At 40.7% G+C, this 23,659-nt stretch overlaps 1 protein-coding gene across 1 annotated transcript; it reads right to left on the bottom strand.

Annotated features, from left to right (window-relative positions):
• Positions 1-546: 546 nt before the first annotated feature.
• Positions 547-21,821, bottom strand: LOC310947421 (uncharacterized protein; the record flags this gene model as incomplete). Its single annotated transcript, XM_083914210.1, has 41 exons — positions 547-1,210; positions 3,168-3,299; positions 3,404-3,432; positions 4,503-4,582; positions 4,690-4,796; positions 4,883-4,980; positions 5,080-5,418; positions 5,530-5,676; positions 5,767-5,800; positions 5,878-6,053; positions 6,624-6,738; positions 6,856-7,016; positions 7,785-7,873; positions 8,016-8,178; positions 8,295-8,506; positions 8,620-8,746; positions 8,849-9,007; positions 9,135-9,267; positions 10,141-10,285; positions 10,465-10,592; positions 11,203-11,348; positions 11,521-11,733; positions 11,841-12,040; positions 12,215-12,341; positions 12,498-12,722; positions 13,394-13,573; positions 14,148-14,273; positions 14,437-14,573; positions 14,988-15,096; positions 15,281-15,449; positions 15,646-15,797; positions 15,985-16,149; positions 16,498-16,718; positions 18,093-18,189; positions 18,322-18,471; positions 19,024-19,215; positions 19,343-19,522; positions 19,817-20,038; positions 20,133-20,312; positions 20,408-20,511; positions 21,790-21,821. The coding sequence occupies 41 exons, from the start codon at positions 21,819-21,821 to the stop codon at positions 857-859; spliced, it is 6,255 nt and encodes a 2,084-aa protein (XP_083770336.1). The 3' UTR covers positions 547-856.
• Between the last annotated feature and the right edge of the window lie 1,838 nt (positions 21,822-23,659).

The following is a 23,659-nucleotide window of genomic DNA, read 5'->3' as shown; positions in this document are numbered from 1 at the left end:
AGTGTGTCAGATAAATCATCAAACCAGAGAAAGGCAGCCTTTTCTCTAACAAGAATCGAAGCTTAGTCCCTACTTTTAGTTTCACTTGGTTGAACTGTTTGTCATAGAGAAAGCTCACTACAATGAAAAGGGCTTCAAGAAGAAAGGTTAAAGGACCCTGCATGCTTGTGAAACAGAGAAAATGTTGTTGCAGTTTAATATTAAATATTCATGAAGACATGTGGGTCGTCACCTCTACAAGAGGGAGAGATTGCTGTGAGCAGGAACCAATGCAGAAGCCCAGGTGTCACCTTGTGTTCATTCAGCTGAAGTTTATTATCTTAATTAGAGTATGGTAATGAACAGAGCCTGTCTGAAAGGTTGGTATTAAGTCCTGCCTGAGAAACTATTTGAACAAGAGATGACAAATTGTTTCGCACCGCCCGCTTGTTGCGAGAAATTATCTCTGTTCAGGATCACATATGATTAAAAAGAACACAACTGAATTGTTTAATGTTTAATTGAAATTAAGACAGAGGTCACTTGGATCGTTCCTCAACAAACAAGACAGAATATCATAGTGTGCATCGATAGCTGAGCTATTTTAGGCACAATATGAGAGAAGCACAACAAGGCAGGAATGGTGAGGGAACAGCATAAAAACAACACATTCTTAGCATTGATCTACATCCAGATCCAGTTTCTGCTCAGTAGACCCCCACATGTCATCAATATCTGTATGTCCAGTTGTATTGTCTATTGTGATCTGACTGTTTAGCTCCTGTTTTCCTTGGAAAAGATGCAGCAGATTTTGGCTCCCTGGCATCCGGCTGTCAAGTAGTGTGTCAGGGTTGTTGCTCTGGACAGTTCCACTTGTCTACTGCTCAGAAATATGACTCTCGAGTTTAAAGTTACGTAGACCTCTGCTCTCTACTTTTTGTTGGCCGTGACTCTTGCTAGCTGGAATACTGCCCTGCCACTGGCTGTCAGTGGGACTGCAGCCGTCAATGCCAGGATAATGCTCCCCAAGCCTCTGCTGAGTGGTGCTGCTGTCTGTTTGTGCACTGCTTCTTGTCCCATCTTTTGACTCGCTGTCATGCTGTTGGCTCTGTCTGATCTGGCATAATGTAATTTGGAGCTCATTGAGGCGCTGCGCTACATAGTGCCTCTTCAGTTCCAGCAGGATTGTTCCATTACGACTCAGGGTTGGTATGCTGGTTGGTGTTACCCTCTGCATGAGGATACATCAAAGAGAATGTATTGCATATGATGTGTGGTAAAAATATATAAATGAATGCAATGCACATAGTCACAAGCAATGATGCAAATATGCAAATGCTGGCACACGACATATTCATGCATACTGATTCAAACATTTTTCTATTCAGTCAGGGCTGAATAGGAGCAAAATGAAAATCTGCATGAATGAATGATTGAATCAACTAAATATATGAAGGTAATAAGTCATTTCTATGTTATGATAAGTAATGAGAAAGTAAAGTAAAAAAAACAGTATATAGTGAAGATCAAAATTAGAAAACAAAGTAATAATTCTTGATTTATTCTGAAATACTGTTGTTTTTTATTATTCATAATTTGATAGAATATCTGCTGTACTAGCATGTTTTTAAATAACCAAGGCACAATTAGAGAACAGTAACCATTGTGTCAGAAGAGAAGATTAAACAATGTTTTCTTAGGGCTACAGGATTCAAAAAGAATAGGAAGTGTAGAGGCCCTTGCTTTGAATGACTTCAGCACATCTGCATCCACAGGACATCACTAGTTTCTCACACTGCTCTGGTTTGATCTTGGTCCATTCTTCTTGCAGTCTCTTCCACAGTTCGGTAACTGTAGTGGGTTTTTTAGACATTACTTTGTTGCCAAGGATTTTCCAGAGATTCTCTATTGGGTTTATATCTGGACTCTGGGCTGGTCATTTGACTATTTCAATATTCTTAGCTTCAAGGAACTGCATAACCCATTTTGCAGTGTGACAGGGGGCATTGTCTTGTGAGAAAACTGGGGCTGATAGGGAGAAAATTGCAGTGGAGGTATTGCATGTTGTCGAAGGACATTCACAAACCATTTGCATTCACCCTGCCATGTAGCTGTATAAGAGGCACAACTCCTGCTGCAGAAAACATCCCCCAAACCATGACACTTTCTTCTCCAAATTTAACTGACTTCTTTAAACACTGGGTTCAGTCTTTCCCCAGTCTTACGCCAAACATAATGTTTCCTATCAGACATAAATAAAATGAACTTACTCTCATCACTGAATTGCACTCTGGACCAGTTTTCCTCTGTAACACAACATGCTGCTCAGCAAAAAGTCTTGCCTTTTTATTCTTTCTGCTGATGAGAGGTTTGGTCACTGTAGAGTGGGCTTTCAGTCCAAAAGTCTTTAATGACGAGACACTGTGTGCCGAAACAGATCCTTGCCCTGTTCAGCACTGAACTGGAGAAAAACTCCAGCTGCAGTGTTGAACCGATTTCCCATTGAGAGTCTTTGCATAATCATCTCCTCCATCCTTCTCGTGCACTTATTTTACGTGGACCGGCCTTTTTGATTGACTTAAATTAATCTGTGTTCTTGTGAGTTTCAACATTCTTGAAATCCCAGACTGTGAACGCCCAACCTCTCTTGCAATGACTGAGGGGGTCATCCCTTTGGCCTTCATCTGGACAACCTGCTGTCGCAGGGTTTCAGTCACCTTAGAGCAGCTAGCCATCTTGGAAAGTAACCAGGAGAGCTGCCAGATAAATAGGGTGTGTCTAACAATTAAGTAAATTGTCGCCAGGTGCCAGATTAAGACCAATAACTGGACGGTATCTGAAAGTATCTGAAGGTGTTCTTTAATTTTGTTCACTGTTTTTTTTTCACAAAATAAAGGTTTTTGTTAAAGTGCCTTGGTTATTTAAAAAAAGAAAAAACATGCTAGTACAGCAATGGTGTAGCCACATGAGATATTCCTTCAAATTATGAACAGTAAAAAAGAAAAGTATTTCAGAATGAAAAAAAGACTTAATACTTTGTTCTCTAATTTTGTTCTCCACTGGATATATATCAGCATGTTGAAATTTGTTAAAAAAAAGAAAATTCCTTACCAACACAGTAAAACAACCAAAGCAGATTCATTTGTTGGATTATGTAATAATACATGTGTAACATTCCAGTTTATTACCACAGAAGGGTTGCCAGCAGTGTTTTCTCTCTCACTGAGCCATGTGCTCATTTGATTTCTCTTCTGTAGCTGCATACTCAGCTGCAAGAAAGACTTATTCATGCGGTCAATTTCTTCCTCTATGCAGGACATCTGTGATAGAGGAAAAGGTAAATAAAAGTAGTAGTAGTAGTGAGGTGCTTTGAGGACAGTGGATATTCTCTTCAGTTCAGATGTGATTTGTAACTGAAGGATACCTGTATTGGTGTCCCTTTTGGTGGCAAGCCTGCAGAAATTAAACTAGATTTTAGATTCTTCAGAATGAAAAAAAATAGTTTTTCATGCACTGGTCAGTTTTGATATTTTTGGTTATGTTAACGTGTTCTTTCAGACAAGTGGAAAGACAACCAAAATTCAGATGCTTATTTTTTACTGCACTTTGTCTAAATTCTTCAAATAAACCTTTCACTCTAATATGTCAACAAAATAGAATTTCAGAATACTTGTTTAACAAAAATGAATTGTCTCAATGTAAGTAATCAACAGGGAAAGTTTCATGGTGATATCTAGTAATTATTAATGTTTCCCTATTCACCTTTTAGTGTCTCCCCTTAATGAAATCTGTATTGATCAAACACAACAATTGAAATTCCTAATAATATATGATTATATTTGATTGTATTTCCAGCTCAACCACCCACTGCCTTCAAAATAGCTTCGGTGCTTATTGGCATGCTGTCATAAACGCCCTGAACTGCGAGTAGGGTATTGGACTGTTCTTCTGGGACAAAAGCTCTTTAGTCGATGAAAGAAGGTGAAAATCGAGTTCACTCGTTATCTCTCCAGGACCTTCTGTAATACATAGTTTAAAAATGTTTAGATCTCCTGACTGGGGACAAGTGGAAAAAAATGGCTGAATTCAATCTGTAATTACGATCACATTTGTTTATTGGTTTATATGTTTGCATTTTTGTTGTGAAAAATGGTAATTGCATGGGTTTCGCAAGATGCTTTTTTGGATCAATTGTTCCAGGACGGAAAATATTAGTTTGAAAGCATCATACCCAGCTCCACACAAGAAGTAACTGGACTGCTACTAAGACATTGATAGGTTTTCCCTTGATCAAGGGTCAAGAGTTTGTGCTCCTCACTCCAGATTTCTTTTACCAGGTTTTTTAGTCACTTTGCAGTGATAGATGCTTAGTGTAAAAATGTTTACTATACAGCTACAGTTCATGCATGTACATGTACATATCATGATGTGTGGTAATTTACAATATTGTGTCCATCCTGTGTATTTTTGGTCATGATTTGATAAATTGCCTATCTTACGATATGGATTAACAATCGTCTTACCTGTGTCTGTCTCCTCAGTTGAACTCTGTTTAAAGTTTGTCATCAGCTGCTCTAACTTGAAATATTTATATTTTTGAAGTCTAAATTGGAAAACAGGCAAAAAAAAGCATTTAATTACATGATTAAATGATTTAGTCTAAAGGGCATAACATACTCTGCTGCAGATTTTGATCTTTTTTTTACCAACCTGCTAGCTAATAGGTGCTCTGTGAACTGCGATTCAGTGGGAACTGTAATGTTGAGGAACTCTTCAACTAATGTACCGTGCCGCCCCTCTGAAGCATCGACCTTTGACTGTAAAAAGAAAGCATGAAAAAAAATGATCTGACCCAACCTGTGCAGGAAAGGAGGATGATGTGTTTGGCCTAAATAGCACTTACCTCTGCTGTGTTCCATTTGAAAGAAAAGTTGAACAGCTGAAGGCTTAAAATTGAAAGGGCCTCATGGAGAGCTTGCATAAAGCTCTGGGGTTTGGATCCTGGATACAGAAAAGAAAAACAAATATACTATTTCCAAAGAGGATTACATTCTTTGTTTGGGTCTAAGGGTTCTATTCTATATCTATCTGTCTGATTACCTGATACTATGTAGGCCATGGACTGTAGAATAATAGCAATGAAATGTCCGACGTGCTGAAGCTTTGCCTCTGACAGATAAAGGATTTGATTGGTTGCATCAAAATAAAAATCCCTCGAGCAATGTGCCAGCAGAGCCTCAACAGAGGAAGATGATGAAGAAATGGGGATTGACTTGGCCAGGAGAAGAAGTACAGAGGGGAACAGGGGGCAGTTTGCAAGCAACTGCATCACCTGGCAACCAAACAGAAAAACGGCCGAGTGTTGAGGTGAGAGGTTGTCCAGCGCAGTCGGGATAAGTTGCCCACCATGGTTCTCCTGGGCAGAAGGCTCTGTAGCTGCTTAAACAGATGTGAAATTATGCATTTAGACGTCATATTTACCATGAGCTGTTGTAACATTCATTATGAGTTTAATTTCCCTTGTAGACTTTTTAAATCATGTTCCAGTACCATTGTGGAGATGCTGATTTGACTCGGTTGTGGTAAAGTTCTGTAAAGACTGCTGGATCTCCTGCAGGGTCTTGTGTAGAGGAGATATAGTGACCAGCTTAGACAGATCGTGGTCACTTAGACAAGGAGCTGTGCTCTGTAGATGGACTGGGGAAGACATTATCATCTCCCTGGGGTGACGTAACAACATGATGCTCTAGGAAAATTAGCAAATCCCTGTGCAGATTTGTTCCTTACCTGGCTCTGACTTGGTCATATTCACTGATGAAAACTGTGGACAAGATTTGAGAAAAAAATTATTCTCCACTTTCAAGATAAGCTTCAAACACAACAAATACCGCTCAGTACCTGTGTGTAACACATGTTGGTATCACGGGGCTGTGTGTATCCAGTATGTGGCTCACATTCTCTGGCATCATGAGGACCAGGTAAATCCTGGTTCTGCCAAGCTTCTCCTGCCAGCCTACATAAGAGCGCTTCCACTGACCTGAGAACAGCTCCTAGTAACGCCATAGAGGCCTCAGCTGGGATGGGCAGTCCCATGCAAAAAATTGTTAGAAAAGAACAGATTAGATTATAGATAGATAGATTATTTAAAGAGCAAAACAGGAAGATGAGTCTTTGGGCCAATAAATACAAAGTAAGTCCTGCAGTCAGGCACAAAATATTCACCATCAGCCAGTTAAATTAGTTTAGCATATAGGCTTGAAACGGCAAAACTTGGCTTTGTCGGAGGGTAACTGAGTCCACCTACAAGCACCTCTAACATGTGAAATCTTACTTGGCTAATCCACACTTAACCCACTGTGAAACCACAAATTGGTGTTTTCACACTCTGGCTCTTCGTTCTAATCTAACAGGCTGCAGCTTTATCATACAGAAAGAGATATCAACCTTCTTATCTTACTCGACAATAAGCATTCTTCCCAAAATGGAAAACAATTAATTTAATCATCTTGGTTTTATGATTTGACATGATTGTCTTTTTTTTCAATAGAATAAATAATTTGCTCTAGCTGTTGCTTTGGAAAGATCAGTTTCTCTGTCTGAATCCAATATCATCATCATAGTCATTATCATGAATCCAGTTTTACCTTGTGTATCTCCCTCTTTTGCACTGCTGTTAGATGATTTACCCCTCATTGCATTATGTACTAGCAGCTCCTTAAGAAGACTCATTTTTTTATGATCCATATTGTCAAAAATATTCTGAAAGAAAAGATACAAGTTGAAGATTGTAGCTTCTGTCTCGTATATTACATATTCAAAGGCCATTTCCTTCTTCAAATAACTCTTTTATGCCTTCATTTCATTACAATGACTCACCTTGAGTGTTTCAGTCTGATGGCAAATGTTTCTATAAAACTCCTGTATGTCTTTGCGGTGTCGGGCCAGTTGTGAGGCTATGTGCAGGTTCTGATCCTCGAGTTTGTCGTACAGAGTCTTCACATTTAACTCCTCCAAATCACGACGCCCTGACACAATTCCTAAATGGGAGCAGTAGCTAGATGTCAATAATGTGGATGTTAGAAATGGTGTGAAATATAGGAAAAAAAAGTCTCATTGTGCCGTCTTAAAGAACTGAAAGAATAACCTCCTAATTAATGGCTGTACCTTGAAACCAAAAGCTTATTTAACTGGGCTCCATAGTAATTCAGCAGTCTCAGGATGAAGCATGCAATTGATGATACGTGCTTAAATTGAAATTGCAGAGCCTAACTAGGGAGCCAGAGATAACAGCACAAGTCATTAGAGTGTGATATTAGCTATTATTTTCTTTATCATCAATCAAATGGGGAAGAGCAGGTTAGCCTAACCGCAACTTGGCCATGTGTGAGGGTTTCATAATGACTAGGCCAATGGAAATTTAAATGCCCTATGAAGCTGCATGAATAATGCAATTAGCACTTAGTGGGAAATAATTAAGCAAACTTATTTCAAACATTATCAGAAATTAGATAAAAAACAAAAACAATGTCAAATATATTGAAAACCAGAAAGATGGCAACGAGTTGCAAAAATTCTTTTTAGTGAAACTCCCATACTGTCAACTTGATTTTGTCATTGTATATTGTATGTATATTTTGAATATTATGACCATTATAGAAATTGTTATCTTAGACTTCAAACTTCCCACTTTGTAGCGCAACAGCTGCACAGCAATTTCCCTCTGGATAAATTAAGTTTGATCTAATCAACTAGAAATCTCACTGTGTACTTTGCATCACACCACACAAAGGGGTTTTTGAAGTTACCTCCTTTTGAAACAGCAGGCTCTTCAGCTTCTGCTCCTTCTCCTACACCCCTACTGCCCAGGAAGCCACCTAAGCTTGGGACAGCTATGCTGAAACGCAAATACAAAGCTTCACATTTCACATGCAAAATTTTACATAGCTTTTACAGAAAGGTTAACGCAACATCCAACATCAGTTTCCTCATACACACAAAACACACCATCAGTTCTGAATTCAAGCCAACCAACAGACCTGTCTCCACTGCAAACACAATCTACTGGACAGAACGGATCCCCAAGGCTTCGCCACTTTGGCTTTGTCCTGCACTGGGAGACGAGTTTTGCTTTCCCGGGTTGCAGAATTAGCACTGTAGTGGTCACAACCACAACTACAACCAGCAGCACAGTCAGGATCCCTACACGCAGTTAGGATTATGCCATAATAAAATAGCAAATGTTAGCTTATTACAGCCATACACCTGCATGATAAAATGTTGAGTAGACATTTTTAGTGAAGAGTAAGGATACACACCTGCTATCACTCCCCAGTCAGGTAGAAGGTTGAGTCTGTGCTGCTTGACAATCCCGTTCTTGACTAGCTGTGCTGGGGTCATGGGCTGGAAGACGGAGGCCCGAGGGTCACATTCTGTCCCCTCCTCACTGACCACAACAACCATACTCCACTCTGGGACAGCGCTGTCAACAAACACATACTTCCCTGTTTCGGAAAACACATGGGCAAACCTGAGAAAAGAAGAGGAACAGAGGGAAGTTTGTGATAAAGAGGGGATGTGGTCACAAAAGTATATTATATTTTTATACTTGAGGCTCAACCTGCTGTATGGATGCAATACTACCTTGTAGAGTTGAAGTTAGTCTGCTTCATGAGTACCTGCAGACGTCTGAAGGCCCCAAAGTCCCAGCTGGGGTTACTATTAAACAAGTGGTCTTTCTGATACACTGGGAAGTGGCTGAGATGGCGGTCTTACAGATAAGAAGATGGTTAGATAAAGATTACTGTGTTCAAATAAAAAAATAATCACACTGGCATGTTAAAATCATGAAAATAAACAAAATCCTTGGTACCAGTGTAGTTGATGGTGAGATGGAAAATCAGCATGTCGCCAGAGGATAGACAGGCGATGGGGTTGGGGATACGAGGAAGGACAGCTAAGTCAGCAACATCATCATCATCTTCTTTGTCTCTCCTCTTCCTGGGTCTTGTGTTTAGGAGTTCTATTGATTCTGAGTAGAGGTAAATTGGGGATCTGAGTTAGACAATCAAGGTGAATGTCTAATGATTCTGGAAACAGAAATCATATGGCTTGATTAAAGACATTAGAAAAAAAACACAATCAATATGACTAGTCACCTGAGAGAAACTGATTGATAAACTCCCTCTGTGTGGGGATCCAACCAAACACTCCTTCAGGGTCGAACTGGACCAAATGGATTTTACCAATACTCTCTGCATGGATATCTGGTCCTAAAACATTAATTACAGTCTGGAAGTAAAAAGAAACAATCTCAATGTGAACTGCTGCTGCAGCAGTATACGACAGCATAATACATCAGTTCCGCTAACCACTTTCTGTCTCATTAAACCAACAGAAACCTATTTGCATATGGACACTGGCTCTGAACATTTTCACCATATTAAAGAAGCAATATAATCACATGAATTATATACATAGTTTATTTTTTCTTTACTGAATCGGATGTACTATACATAGCGGAGTAAGTGACTTTGTTATTGGCGTACAATATGTGCATTGATGTCTGTTATACATAATTGTACTTTAAATTGGGTTTTACACGTCTAAACATGTCCATTTTGATAAGATAATGGTTACATTTAAGTATAGATAAATGTCCTGTAATAGAGAAAAAAGATTGTGTGTTAAAATGATATTGCACAGACAAGCAGTTGGGGGGACTAAACCCAGTGCACACAAAACATGAAAATTTATAGATGATGAACTTAAAATGATGAGACCAAGCAGCTGTTTTGTTGAACTGCACAATACATTCTCCTGCGTGAAGAGAGGAGTTCATTATCTATTACTTGCCCTTCGCTGTCATGCAATATCACCAAATGTGCAGCTGCAACATTTTTCCAGGTGTCCAGCTGAAACTTGGAGAGGCCAAGACCCTAATAAATGCCTACTAACCATCCTTGCGAGTCGCTATGGTCTGGCATCACTACAATACTAATCTTAGATTAGTGCTTATTTTTATCTGGTGGTAGCAGCTTTCTCTCATCCGTAAATACATTTAATGTAATTCATGACTAAGTATTAAGGTAAATAAGAAATCCATTATCGTGTAAGGTATGGCCAGTCATCAGTTTGTCAATGACCCTGTCACCACTTCCTTACTCTGGCCCAGACCATCTTGTCTCTCTCTTTGAGGCTGAGCAGCAGGTGTCCATCCGGCGAAAACTGGGCAGAGAGCTCAGGTAGCCTGGGAAGGCAGGAAATGTTGCAAAGCTCTTCAGCAGATACATATCGCTCACACTGGCAGCTGCAGCATCAGGATCAGGGAGAAAGGACAAGAGGCAGAAAGACAGACAGCATATCAAGCTATTTACCAATCTGAAACATTAGAGAGTAGTAGTTTAGTAGAGGGACACAAAAATAGTGATTGACTTTGCAAGGTGTTCTGAAGGACCAAGTTGAACTGAAATGTATAAATTAGATTACATGCCCATCTCCACATTCAGAGTTCCTCCATGTTGTCCACAGGTGATATTACAGGAGTGGAGGGAAGGTAAAACACACTCTCTGGATGCTGCCAGACGCACCTGTCCTGTGGCACACCGTCTGTTTGCCTGAGACACACACAAACATACACACAACACATATCTAAGGATCTTGCTGGTCATAACATCATTCATAATTGAAAACCATTAAAGAGTATCTCCCCCATCCCACACTGTGATATTGATTTTCAAATCTTGAAAAAATACTTAAGTAAAATCATTGCCAACAGGTCAAATGGAGGCACTGTTTCCATTGGTTGATAATTTATCTGTGGCAATTAACAATGTAGAGAGTAGGGGTTGTTCATATGCTTCTGGGAAACGTCAACATTAAACAAATGAGGGAGAAATGCTGAACACCACTCCATTGACAATTTGACCTCGAAGGTACGGAATTTTTCCAGTCAATACTTGTGAAAAAATATGTTGTAAAAAATGAAAAAAAAAAAGTCTATGGTCATTGTAATGAATAATGTTTTTACTTTGAATGAAAGCATTTGTTTGCTTTGTCACAATATTGGTTTACATTAAATCAAAATTTACATTTCAATCAAATCCTATATTTTAATTTGTGAAAAATTAATAAATTTAGGTGTAACAAATTGAACTGTCCAAAGATGGTAAATACTGTGGAAATTGAACACAGTAATCGATTATATATCAAATATATGCTACTGACCTCAGGCTGGCAGTCCAATTCACTGTCAGAAGTAGAGCTTCTGAAATCCAGTTCATTGTAGAAGATAAAACCAGTTCTGCACAAACATGAACCATCCGAGTGCTGGAACGCACGGTTCTTACCAATACAGGTACAAGAAGAAGAACCTGAGCAAACAGGTGTGACAAGGTACGCCAATACGATCAACAGATATATTTTTTTCTGTAAAGATGAACAACACATTTGAATGTAACCTAACGTTAAAATCAACAAAATATTTTTCAGATAAAAGCATTTAATGTGATCTGAGCTATCTAGAAATATGTTTTTGGATCTAACCTGCTGGTGAGGTGGAAGAGCTGCCACAGGGAAAGCAGGCCTTCTGAGCGGGAAGGTGGTTAAAGGTGCCAGCTGGACATGGGTGACAGTTACCCATTAATTCAGCATGAGTGCGGTTACCAAAGGAGCCAGGGGGGCAGGGTATTGGTTGGGTGGATCCCATTGGACAGACAAAGCCAAAAGGGCAAGGGTTACTCTTGTAGCGTTCAGTACCTGTTGTATTAAAATACATTCACATGTTATTTGGAGTAAGGCATGAATTAACAAATATTACACTTATAAATTTAGAATTGGATGATTTGCGGTTGTAAGAAGAGCACCTGGGGGGCAAAAGTGACCTGGTGGACATGAAAGGCATTGTTGGATAGGGGAGCGGTATGGACGATAGGTGCCCCCCTCACACACACTACAGCAGCTGTGTTTGGATCCTCTGAGCCCGCTGGTATTGACAGGCATAGAACCCCCTTCGCATGACTTCATTGCAGAGCTGTTGGCTGGGCAGTAGTAGGGAAATGGACAGCTGTGGGGCATGGTTACAGGGTTATTTATAAAACTTTCACCCACACTGTGTAGAATCAGTCCAAATCTACTAAGCTTGCATAATTTCAGCTGTTGGAGCCTCTCAGTTAAATGTCAATCTTACAAATGTGTTTGAACTGCAGGTTTCAGAATGTTGGCCCTTTCAGACGCTCACCGTTGTTTGGGGTTGTGATAGGAATGAGATCCCTCAGGACAAAAATACCCTTCAGGACAGACTTGAGGCTCAGCAGTCTGAGGTCCACAGTATGAGCCAGCTCTGCACAGCCTCTCTGAGACTGTACCTGGATTATGAGGAAAACATTATTACTTCCAAATCTCATGACTGTCTTTTGGGAGACATTTGAGAAAAGGCATTTGTTAAAATAAAAGACCCAAAGTTTTCACAAACGGTATCTGATATACCACGCTTACATTATAAACTGTGTTGATGAGCCTACCTGTTGGACATTGATAAGAGGCCCTGCACGGGATCCCCTCCACATTGGGATGCCCTGTAGCAAGAGGATCGGGACAGAAGGTTCCCCCTGCACATGGTTCACACTGGCTGGGGGCAGCAGCTCCAGGAAGGGGCCTTTTGGTGCCTGCAGGGCAGAGAATGGGAGGTCCAGACCCACTGCACCAGAAACCAGGTGGGCAGGGACTGTTGGAGTAGTCTGCTAGCCCTGGAAAATTACAAATTTCTGAAAAATCAACTCATCCCTTTAAACACTATAGCCACAATATAAATGAATGTGCTGTATCATCATCTACACACATCAAAATGACTTAAACACAAGTAAAGTTCTTTACTAATCATAAATTAAGAGGCTTTTAGTTACACATACCAAACTAGAGAAGAGGGAGGGAGATAAAGATACTGTAGATAAAGAAACAATGAGGATTGGGAATTTGGAATTTTGAATCAAAAAACAAAACAACAACAAAATTGAACAAAATTTGGAATCATCTTGAGCATTTTTGAGGGAGATGAGATGAGGATGTTTCTCTTTTAGAATCCACTACTCAATCATTACTACAGCCTCAGATATATACATTCAGCGTCTTCGATATACCTCCTTCACTCTTATCTCAGACACTGGCTCAGGCACTTCTATAATAATGTGCGTACATACTGAAATTAATATAACCTCAAAAGGTCTTTTTAAAATCTGTCCTCACAAATGTAAAATCAAACCCACCAGAGAGAGAATTATTATTATTATTTTATCATACATGAAGGATGTAGTAGAATGAAAAGGGAAAATGTGAAAAAATTAATGAATCTGTCATATTTGTAATTTTTGTTATTTTTTTAAATTATTGAGTGTGGTCAGTTCAGTGTAGTGTGTCAGACCTGTGCTGTTACAGTGAGAACCAGGAGGGCAGGGCAGGCAGTCACCCTTGCTGCCTGCTCCAGGTGATGCTCGATAGGTATACAGCGGACATGGCCTGGGTCCTGCCCCTCCATTGAAGTCACTGCCAGGCAGACCATCACAGTAATGAGCAGCAGGACACAAATGAAGGACTGGGTCTCCTTTAAACAAGAAAATGTTAAAATGTCATTATTATTTTCATGTTGAGAGTTTTTCATGCTACATTTGTTACACTCTTGCTTAACAGTTGAGGAATCGATTTCAGTATTCGATCACTTTAAAGGCTGATCAATCCTTTTCCTTCCAGCTTCATTTTAACCCTTTATGATCCCAGGCTCTGTTATAATTCTCATGGCAGGGCTCTCCTGGTTCTTTTTAATTATCAGCCTGCAGTTTAAGCTGTAGTTCCAGTCCCAGGATCGTGTTGGTTTCTATGTTTACTCAGTTTACACATGAGACACATAATGACTGCCATTAACTACACAGCAGGACAGCAGGCAAGCAGTATGCTGCTTCCAAAGCATCAGGATTAAAAAATGCCAAATATTATTTTCTGTTTTACTGTCAGAGCTCTACAGAACCATATAATGTCATTTCTGCTTTTCATCACTTCTTCAAACCAGGCATTAATAAATGCAACTGTACCCTACATGTTTACCTTGAAAAACTGTAGCAAACAGTAGCTATAAAAAAATGTCCAACTACTCAAACATAAAGAGCATTATCAGCTCATACCAGGTTTACACCAATGCTGAGGTGGGCAGGGTTGACAGTCTTGTAGGCTGGCACCTCCTGGGGAACTTCTGACAGAGTTTGCAGGACACAACTTAGCCTCCTCTGTGCCCTCAGGACAGTAAAAACCTGGAATTAAAAAACACTTTCACCAAGAATTTATTCCAAACATTTAAAGAATGCAATTATGAACTTATTAACTTATGAACTGAGAGTTATGAAAATCTGTGTATTAAAATACAAATATCAAATATTGGTAGCGTTTTGTTTTTAAAGAACTGATGTATTGTACCTGGTGGACATGGTCCGGCACACTGCATGCCCCAGTGGCACTGGGTCAGATTAGATGTTGGTACCTGAGGAGTGAAATCTGCACTCCCAGAAACACAAAGATAGCCCGCAGCACACACACCCTGGATCCTACCAGCCCTGAAGAAAATATACACATGGTTAGTTTACCCACAGAACCACACAGAAACACAACACAACATTTAGAGGACACTAAAAATGTATGCTTCATTACATTAATAGAATGATTATGACATAGTTTCTAACATTTTCACCTGACATATCTACATTCATTATATACATGCATATTAAGGTGTTAATTTGGATGCTCAGTGAAGCGTGACTCCTGAGCATGATATATTCTTGCATTATGCTAATTGTGAGTACAATCAGAGCAGAGATGAATGTTTGCCTTTAAGCATGTGTGGGTGTGTGCGTACAGGATGGTGTATGCCTATATGTGTGTCTGTCTGTTTACTTGTATTTATGGATGTATTTAGATAGATAGTGAGACAAGTGCATGCATACACTTGGGCTGTGATGATACCAATGTACCTGCAGAACTTTCCTGGAGGGCAGGGTAAGCACTCTCTCTCTTCTTGTAGGCCTCCCTGGTTTGAATGGGTGTATGTCCCATTAGGGCAGGGCTGAGGCACCATTGTGCCTGAAAAACAGATGCAGTAGAGCAGGGATTGAAAGTGTGATGTATTACATAAGATTTACTAGAAATTAAAACAGAATTTTTTTACACTATAACAGAAGTCTGAGAGGCTTTTTTCATTGTTGTTTGTTTATAAACGGAATTAAAGTTGCTGTCCTTGTTAGTCAAAAGTGTCCTTTCAGAATACCTGCAGGGCAGAATGAGTGTGGTGGGCAGGACCTTGGCTCTCCCACTATGGTCTCCTCACAATAGAATCCAGGTCGGCATGGAATGCAGTTATTTGAGCCCGGGTTTGGCTGGTACTCTCCTGTGGGACAAGGCAGGGCCAGGGCAGATCCTTCTGGACAGTAGTGGCCCTAGAAGAGAATTGGAATGACAAAAGAGGGTGGGATTCAATACAGCAGGACATTAATTATAACAAACATGGCGAATGCTTCTCTAGGAGAGATACTGTCAGGGAAAAAACAATGGAACAACAACAATGGAAAAGGGAAACGAATTCAGAACTAGAGAGAAGAATGAATAAATAGTATACATATATAGAACTCTTACCTTGGGACAGAGGGTGGCATATGGAGTGGTTGAAGAGAAGTCAAAAGGGCAGTAGAAACCAGCAGCACAGGGGCCACTGGGGTTGGCCAGACCCTCAGTGGAGCAGTAGTGACCAGCAGGACAGGCAGAGCAGCTCTCCATGGACACCCCTCCTATGACAACAGTGATGCATGATCAGAAAAACAGATAACAATAGATCCATTAGGACCTCTTTCAAATGCAAATAAAAGCTCCTAATTAAAGAGATGATATGGATATAAAATTATTAAATTCATCACACAATGGCGTGACTCTAACAGAAAAAAGCCATTTCATGATGAGTGTGAACAGTAGGTGTACCGATGGTATTGCGAATACTGCCAAGTGGGCATGGAATTGGGGAGAGGCATCCTGCTGGACAGTAGTGGCCCATAGGGCAAGGGCCATTCCTGGGGAAATTGTCAGAGCTCTGCGGCGTTGGCTCCATGGCTCCACCTTGGCAGAAATAACCTTGCAAACAAGCACCTAGGCAAAAAAAACAGACATAATAAATATGTTTTCACATTTGACTAAAACTATGTGTCACCAAATATTTTTGTTGCTGGTCACCTTGCGGTGCAGAAGCTCCATATGAGTTGCAATACACTCCAGAGGGACAGGGTGTGCAGGCAGAGAGAGAAAATGCTCCTGTTTGGTTGCTGAACGTCCCTAAAGGGCAGAGCTGCGGCAGGGCTGTCCCAGCAGGACAAAACTGGCCTATAAAGAGAGCACTTATTCAGTATTGGTTTACCATTACTGGACTGCTGCTGTATGTAAAAGGGGAAGTGATCTGGTTTATATTGTAGATTCAAAGTGTATTGTCACCATCCTCACCAGTTGGGCAAATAGAGGGCTCTTGAGTGGCTGAGGAGGAACACATAGTCCCTTTGGGGCATATTATACAGTGGGCTGCTCCAGGAGCAGGACTGTAAGTGCCAGGCTCACAGGGCATTGCACTTGCTGAGCCAGCAGGACAGCTATGGCCAGCGGGGCAGAGGTAGCCATCCAAACCATCAGACGGGTTAGGACTAGAGCTGCCACCCAGGCACACATACCTGTGGGCATAAACAGGGAAAACAAAGTTCATATCACAAATATTGCCATAAGCTGCAATTACTGAGGTTGCACAATCTGTCAGTAGGGACATTTTGGTGAAGTTTTCAGTTTTGCAATGATATATGTATAATGATATCTGGTAGAGGATGAGGACAACCCCCAGGATGAGCCCCAAAATGTTCTTTATTGAGACAGATTTTATATTGGCAACATTCCAGTTATCGGTGATTGTATGGTATATGATTGTATTTGACTGCATTTAGAAAATAATTTGAAACATTGATACTAAAATAATTTTCATTCAGTTGATAATTATACTTGAGTTCTAATCATTCACATATTAGCATCAGCAGCGACAAGTATTGGATGTTTACAAAGTAAATACGCTTAAATAACTGTCAGTAATTAATATGAAACTAATGTTGGCTAAAATGTCTTTATTGGACTGAATTTTAATTCTTGACAGAGAATTGCAGAGGAAGACTGGGGGAGCTTGCCTTCCTTTTTTATAAACAAAACCATTAAGTGAAGAAAATGGATAATAATGGACATCAAAATGGAAGAAAGAAACCTTTGTGTGCATCCACATTCAAAGTGGCTCGATTTGAAACTGAAAAAGCAGAGGAGTTTACCCAGCATGACATGGGAGAGCATTTGAGAGCTCTGCTATTGCAGGCCTGTCACAAAACAGTCCAGGGGGGCAGGGTGGGCATCTGTCAACTTCTTTCAGTCCTATAGAGACGGAGAGAGAGCCTGTTGGGCAGGGGAGTGGATAGCCAGTGCCAGACGGGCAGTAGTGGCCAGAAGGACAAAGGTGGCTTCTGGTAAAATTCCCCTGGAAAAAAAGGGGAAAAAAACTTAAATATTTTAGCACCACTTGTTCTATTTCTATTGTTATATGCTGTTGTGCTTCTGCTGTAATTTCAATTTTTAATTAAGTCATCATATGTTTACTATGTATCTATCTATCTATCTATTTATTAATGTCGTAATAATGCATACTACTGTAAATGTTTGCATGTATCTCAATGGTCATGCTAGAGGAAAAGCGATTTAACAGCAATGTACCATCAATAACCATAGGTAATTAAATGTATACTGTATAAATATCTTCTGTACAAAGTTGACATTTCAGCTAATGATGTTGTTAGAAATTAGATAATGTGCAAACAATTGCTAAAACTTGAAAAACAAGGAACCTGAATGTGCTCAGGCAATCTTCTAATTGGATTTCTAATTTTTTTCATTGGATGAAAGGTTATGGTGTCACCAATATCATTATGATTCTTCTCTGGGCACAAGGACCTTACTGACCAACATGACCAGGTCACAAATCACCACGGGCAACAGAGAAAAAGTATAACACCTGATACTCAGTCGAGTTAGGGCTAGTTGATCCAGCAGGACAGTAGTATCCTGCCTCACAGAGTCCTGATGGCTGGGACAGACCAGGTTGAGAACAAAACATTCCTGCAGGGAACACCAACAGAATAAAGTAATCATAAAGATTTTAAAGACAGTGACTTGACTGTGCACATGTCTTTGTTTTTTAGGTAATAATAATAACAATGATGTAGAACAAAACATTAGTCCTTTCCACACCAGCAGTGCAAGGCAGGCAGGCATCAGGGCTGGAGGCTCCGAGCTGGCTCTGCACAGTGCCAGGTGGGCAAGGGAACTCCAGTCCAAGAGTCGATCCCGGTGGACAGTAGTATCCAACCGGACACAGTGTGGGCTGTACAGTACCTTCAACTAAGCCACAACAAATATAAGTATTAAACACAGATGATATCCGATGAGACCAATAAAATGAACAGCATTTTCACAATGTTGGCATGTCTAATGTTGATTTTGAAAAGATACAGCTGTATAATTGAGGAAATCCACACTCTCACACTGTAAAATCAGTTATCAGGTTAACTGAGATAGAGAGAGGATAGTTGTCCCTATTTTAACTCAAGATGCATTAGTTCTGCTTAAATTAGTTAAACTATGTGCTTTCCAGAGTGACTTTGGGCAATCCCCATAGAATGGGTAAGAATGTATTGCTTTAATTAAAACTTGAACGTATGGGCTTGTAAACATCCTGCACCTAGTTAGCCATTTATGTGTGTCCCTTTGATATGTCCCTGGTCATAGCTGGGTCCCTTATAAAAACATGTCCTGAGGTAGAACTGCATGCTAATCTAATATGACTCCTGCTGGACAATAATATCCATCCCTACCCATGTTTAAATTCCTCCTTCTATGACTGTTGAATGTAGACAAACACTCTTGCTCACTAAGACAATCCATGTTTCCCACCTTGACAGTAGTACCCAGGGGTACAGGTGGTGCAGTTGTCTTGATGGGTGGTGCCTGTTGCAGAGCTAAATGTTCCTGCAGGACAAGGCATGGGGACTTGTGTACCTCTGGGGCAGAAGGAGCCAACTGGGCACAAAGCCTGATCTGCTCTGCTAGAGCCCTGGTCGCAATAAAACCCTGCCCAGCAATCACCTAGAGCACAAAATGGGAAATGACACATTCCAATGAAGGATATTATCAAAATACATAAAATTGGGAGAATTTGCATTAAAAGTGAAAAGTTCTGGAGAAAAGAGCATGTGTGTTTTATTCTATCTACCTGCTCTTAGCCCCTGTTGGCAGAAAATCCCAGGTGGGCAGAGAGATCCAGTTCTATTGTCAGTCGGGTTCGGCACTGTGGCACCCATCAGGCAAAGAAACCCAGCAGCGCACGATCCTGAAGGCTCAACCAAACCTTCAGATCCACAAAATTGTCCTGCGGGACACACTAGGCACTCACCTGCCAACACAGATTGAAAGCTTTGACTTCAGTCCAAACAGAAAAACACGCTACCTGCCAGGTGGGATCAATCACACTGCTACAGGTGTCAATATGTTAAAGTATACTAAACCAAGGATGATCAACTTTGTTTTAGTGAGCCCTAAAACAGTTTGATTTTAGTGTAAACCCTTTTTTCTCAAATTTGACCGAAAACATCTGCAGTCATTTACTGTCCAAATCAGTCTAAAAAAAGACAAAAGTGCAATATAATTCCGTTTGTTCCCTTCTTTCACAAAGGTTCAAGGTTTTTACCTGTGGTGATAAGACCGTGGCTGGGACTGTAGGTGCCTTTTGGGCAGGGGAGAGGCTGACTGTCTGAACTCTCCCTGGGACAGATGTAGCCAGCTGGGCAGGGGAGAGGGCTTGGGACTCCAGTGGCACTCCCCCTGGTGGGGTTAGGACTTGGGGATGGGCAATGGAACCCAGGAGGGCAGGGATAACACTCTTTCTGACCTGATAAATCCTGAAATGAGCCTGTTAAAGAGATTTCAAAAGTGAGGATACCTTCAGACAGTGTGAAGGGAAAGTCAGCTTTGTAGAGTTATGTTTATACAGTATTAATGTTTACCAAGAGGGCATGCTTTGCAGTCATCTTTGCCTTTCCCTCCAGTCATATTTCGATAAAAACCAGCTGGGCAGGGTGAGGGCACACGGCTGCCCTCAACACAGTAGTGGCCTGCTGGACAGACATCCCCAGATACACTTGACGTTGGAGTAGCAGTCTGGGATCCCTCTAGACAGTAGAAACCTGGGGAGAAATGCTTCAATAAAGTGCTATTCTTTCATATCATGTAGGATTATGAACCACACTAACATAACCAAATTCTGAGGCTTATTTCTGACCTGGCAGACAGGGCCCAGAGACAGTGGAGAGGCCAGTCTCTGAACAGTAGAAGCCAGGACTGCAACTACGACACTGATACTCAGCCACAAGCCCGCTCTGCTTACTGTCAGAAGATGCATACAAACTATAAACCACAGCAGTAGCCAAGGGATTTGATGTAATTTGGATAATTGCTCAGTATACATTACATAGCACTCCATGCCATTTGATCAGCTTCAAATTTTAAATATTACTACTAGTACAGATAAAACAATGTTTAGTCACAATGTATTGCAAAACTGTAGTATAAGTAAAAGTTTTAGAGTTGAAAAAATATTTTGGTTCATGGTAATTTGAGATATGAGTGATATTGTTACGTATATAGAGATATTGCAGGATATGCACCTGAATGTTCCTTTTGGGCAGGGTTTCGCTACAGATGTCCCAACAGAGCAGAAGAAGCCAGAAGGGCACAGGAATCCAGTCAGACTGTCTAGTGGTGAAGGTTCAGATGCTCCACCAACACAAACAAACCCTGCAGCACATGGCCCACTCGGGAAAGTCCTCCCTTTAAATAAATATCATCAAGCATGGTTTTTAATCACCCTTATAACAGAGCAGACATTTACCTCTAATGGTTGGAATACTTCACTTCATTTTTACTGCAGCTATCTGCAAGATAGTGATCTGTGAGAAATACATAACAAGTAACTATTAGGGGCAGAGGAGTAGATGCACTGTACCTGTTCCTTTGCAGTACATCCCAGGGTCACACAGTGAGCACTGCCATCCCTCAACAAGTCCTGACATGTTTGCATAGGTTCCCTCTGGACAGGGATGTTGATTTGCTGATCCGCTTGGACAATAAAATCCTCTCTCACATGGAAGTGGAAGGAGCATTCCTGATGTCCAGATATCGTACAGAATGAAAAAGAATTGACTCTGGTTTAATCTAAATGTTAATTACATGCATGTTTCCAGCAGCTAGCTGCTTTGTCATCCCACTATTTGTTTCAGCTTTACCTTGATCTCGGCAAAAGAAACCAGCAGGGCATGTCTCACAACTGCCCTGGCTTTGTCTGCGCTGGTAGCTGCCTGGAAGGCAGGCAGTCTGTCTGACACTGCCCTGGAGCAAGAGTTAAAGCTGTTCTATTAGACTTTTTATCTGGAGAATAACATACATCATCAGACAATCATAGTGAGACGATAGGAGACTGAGACAGAAACAACAGAGGAAGAAGACTGAGAAAGTCAAGAAAAAAACAGGAAGAGAACATCAATTGACTTATGGAATGCAGTGATGTACTCTTCATGACAGAATAAAAAACGCAGTAGAGACATCACATACAATATTCAGCAATATGGCAGACAATAGCTTTATGACTAATACTGGATGACTGACCTTCTCACAAAAATATCCCACTGAGCAGACATGTTGTTGTGGTCGCTCAGAAATCTGCCCCTCAGGACAGTAGTAGCCTTCTGAACACTGGCCACTTGGCTCAGCTATTCCTCTCTGGTGGCAGTAGTGACCTGGAGGACACGGCTGGCAAGCCTCAACTGTAGACCCACCGAGGGAGCCTGATGGATAGCACACAATATACATATCAATTGGAAATGAATTCATATAACTTGAGATATTTTCAAAAGTCTTGAATCCTTTGGTGGTTTATTTATACATCCATGTGTACACTGTTTGTTGATTTACAAACAAAATTGACGTGATGAAAGCATTAAAATAGATAACAATGTTAATTTGATGCAATGTGAACACCAATTCCCTAATTGGTTTCTAATTCATAACCATACAAAGGAGCTAAAGCTCATTTTAATAGGATTCTACTTGTCTGCCGCGAGACAAGAATACAATTACAATAGATGATTAAACCATTTTGTGACTAGAATTATTCATAGGCGCCCAAGGGAGCGAAGAAGGGCTTCAATGGAAGTTTTCATATTCCTCTGCATCACTGAACTGCAAAGAGACACCAGTTCATGTAAGGACATGAGCAATGTGTGCAGCAAATAGGATTATTGTTGTATTTCTCAGATTAGTATTGTGTTTCATTAACAGCTGCGACAGCAACACTGGTATTGTTTTTATCTTGTGAGTCTGTGTGTGTGTGTGTGTGTGTGTGTGTGTGTGTGTGTGTGTATGTGTGTGTGTGTATGTGTATGTGTATGTGTATGTGTATGTGTATGTGTATGTGTGTGTGTGTGTGTGTGTGTGTGTGTGTGTGTGTGTGTGTGTGTGTGTGTGTGTGTGTGTGTGTGTGTGTGTGTGTGTGTGTGTATGTGTGCGTGTGTCCGTGTCATCAAGGTTAAATGTGGTCCTGGAGACATCAATTGTAGCTGGAAAGACCACAGAAGCAGATTTGAGTTCTTAGCCAGGTGTTTATATGTCTGTCCGTGGACAGATTATGTCTGTGCCAAATCATTGCAACCGTGCAAGATACGGTCGCAGAACTTGACAGGTGTGTAGTTGTGATCGAAATAAAGGACGAGTTCAAAGATGGGTGTGGTCCAATTAAGGTAGGGGGCCTAGAAGTAAGGAAGGGCCCCCACACTTCCACACACATTTTACACCCCTGGACTAATTTGGTGCAACAGCTGGTGTGATCCTATCTATGATGGTCTCTAGCTTCTTATATTCATCATTAATTCATGACCGAAAGAGGAAAGGGAATTACTGACCTGTAATAACCTGTCTCTCTTTTTAAAGAAAGAGAAAACACATCTAGCACACAGTTTTCTCTTGATCATTAAATCTATGAGATTATTAGATGAATCTTACAAATAAAACGTATATTACAAAAGATATCTCACTTTTTATGGTTCCAACAGGGCAAGGCAGAGGAAGAGGAGTTCCAGCGGGGCAGTAGTGTCCTGTGGGGCAAGGGATGGTATGGGGGTTTAAAGAGCCTTTGGGGCAGTGATATCCTGCAGCACAGGGTCCTGCCGGGGCATATAGACCAGTTTGGTCACAGTAAGAGCCAGCCTCACAGGGCTGGGGGTAGGCAGAGCCCAATGGACAATAGAAACCTGAAAAATAGACACAAAAACCTTCACTGAAATAAATGAACTTCAGCAAGACCAAAAGTCTAATCAGGAGGATTTCTGTTCTTATGCACACTCTCTAGAGGATTATATCAAATTCTAAACTTATTTTCTACTTCAACTTGTTACAGTTAACCTACCAGATGTTTTAAAGTTCAAGGGGGCAGTAATTACTTCACTGCTAGAACTTAAAAATCTGTTCTTTGCTGGTTTCA

The sequence above is a fragment of the Echiichthys vipera genome (assembly GCF_963691815.1).
Source record: "Echiichthys vipera genome assembly, chromosome: 5".
In the NCBI taxonomy this organism is placed as follows: domain Eukaryota; kingdom Metazoa; phylum Chordata; class Actinopteri; order Perciformes; family Trachinidae; genus Echiichthys; species Echiichthys vipera.
Note: the sequence above shows the minus strand (reverse complement) of the source record. Positions and strands in the feature narration are given on the sequence as shown.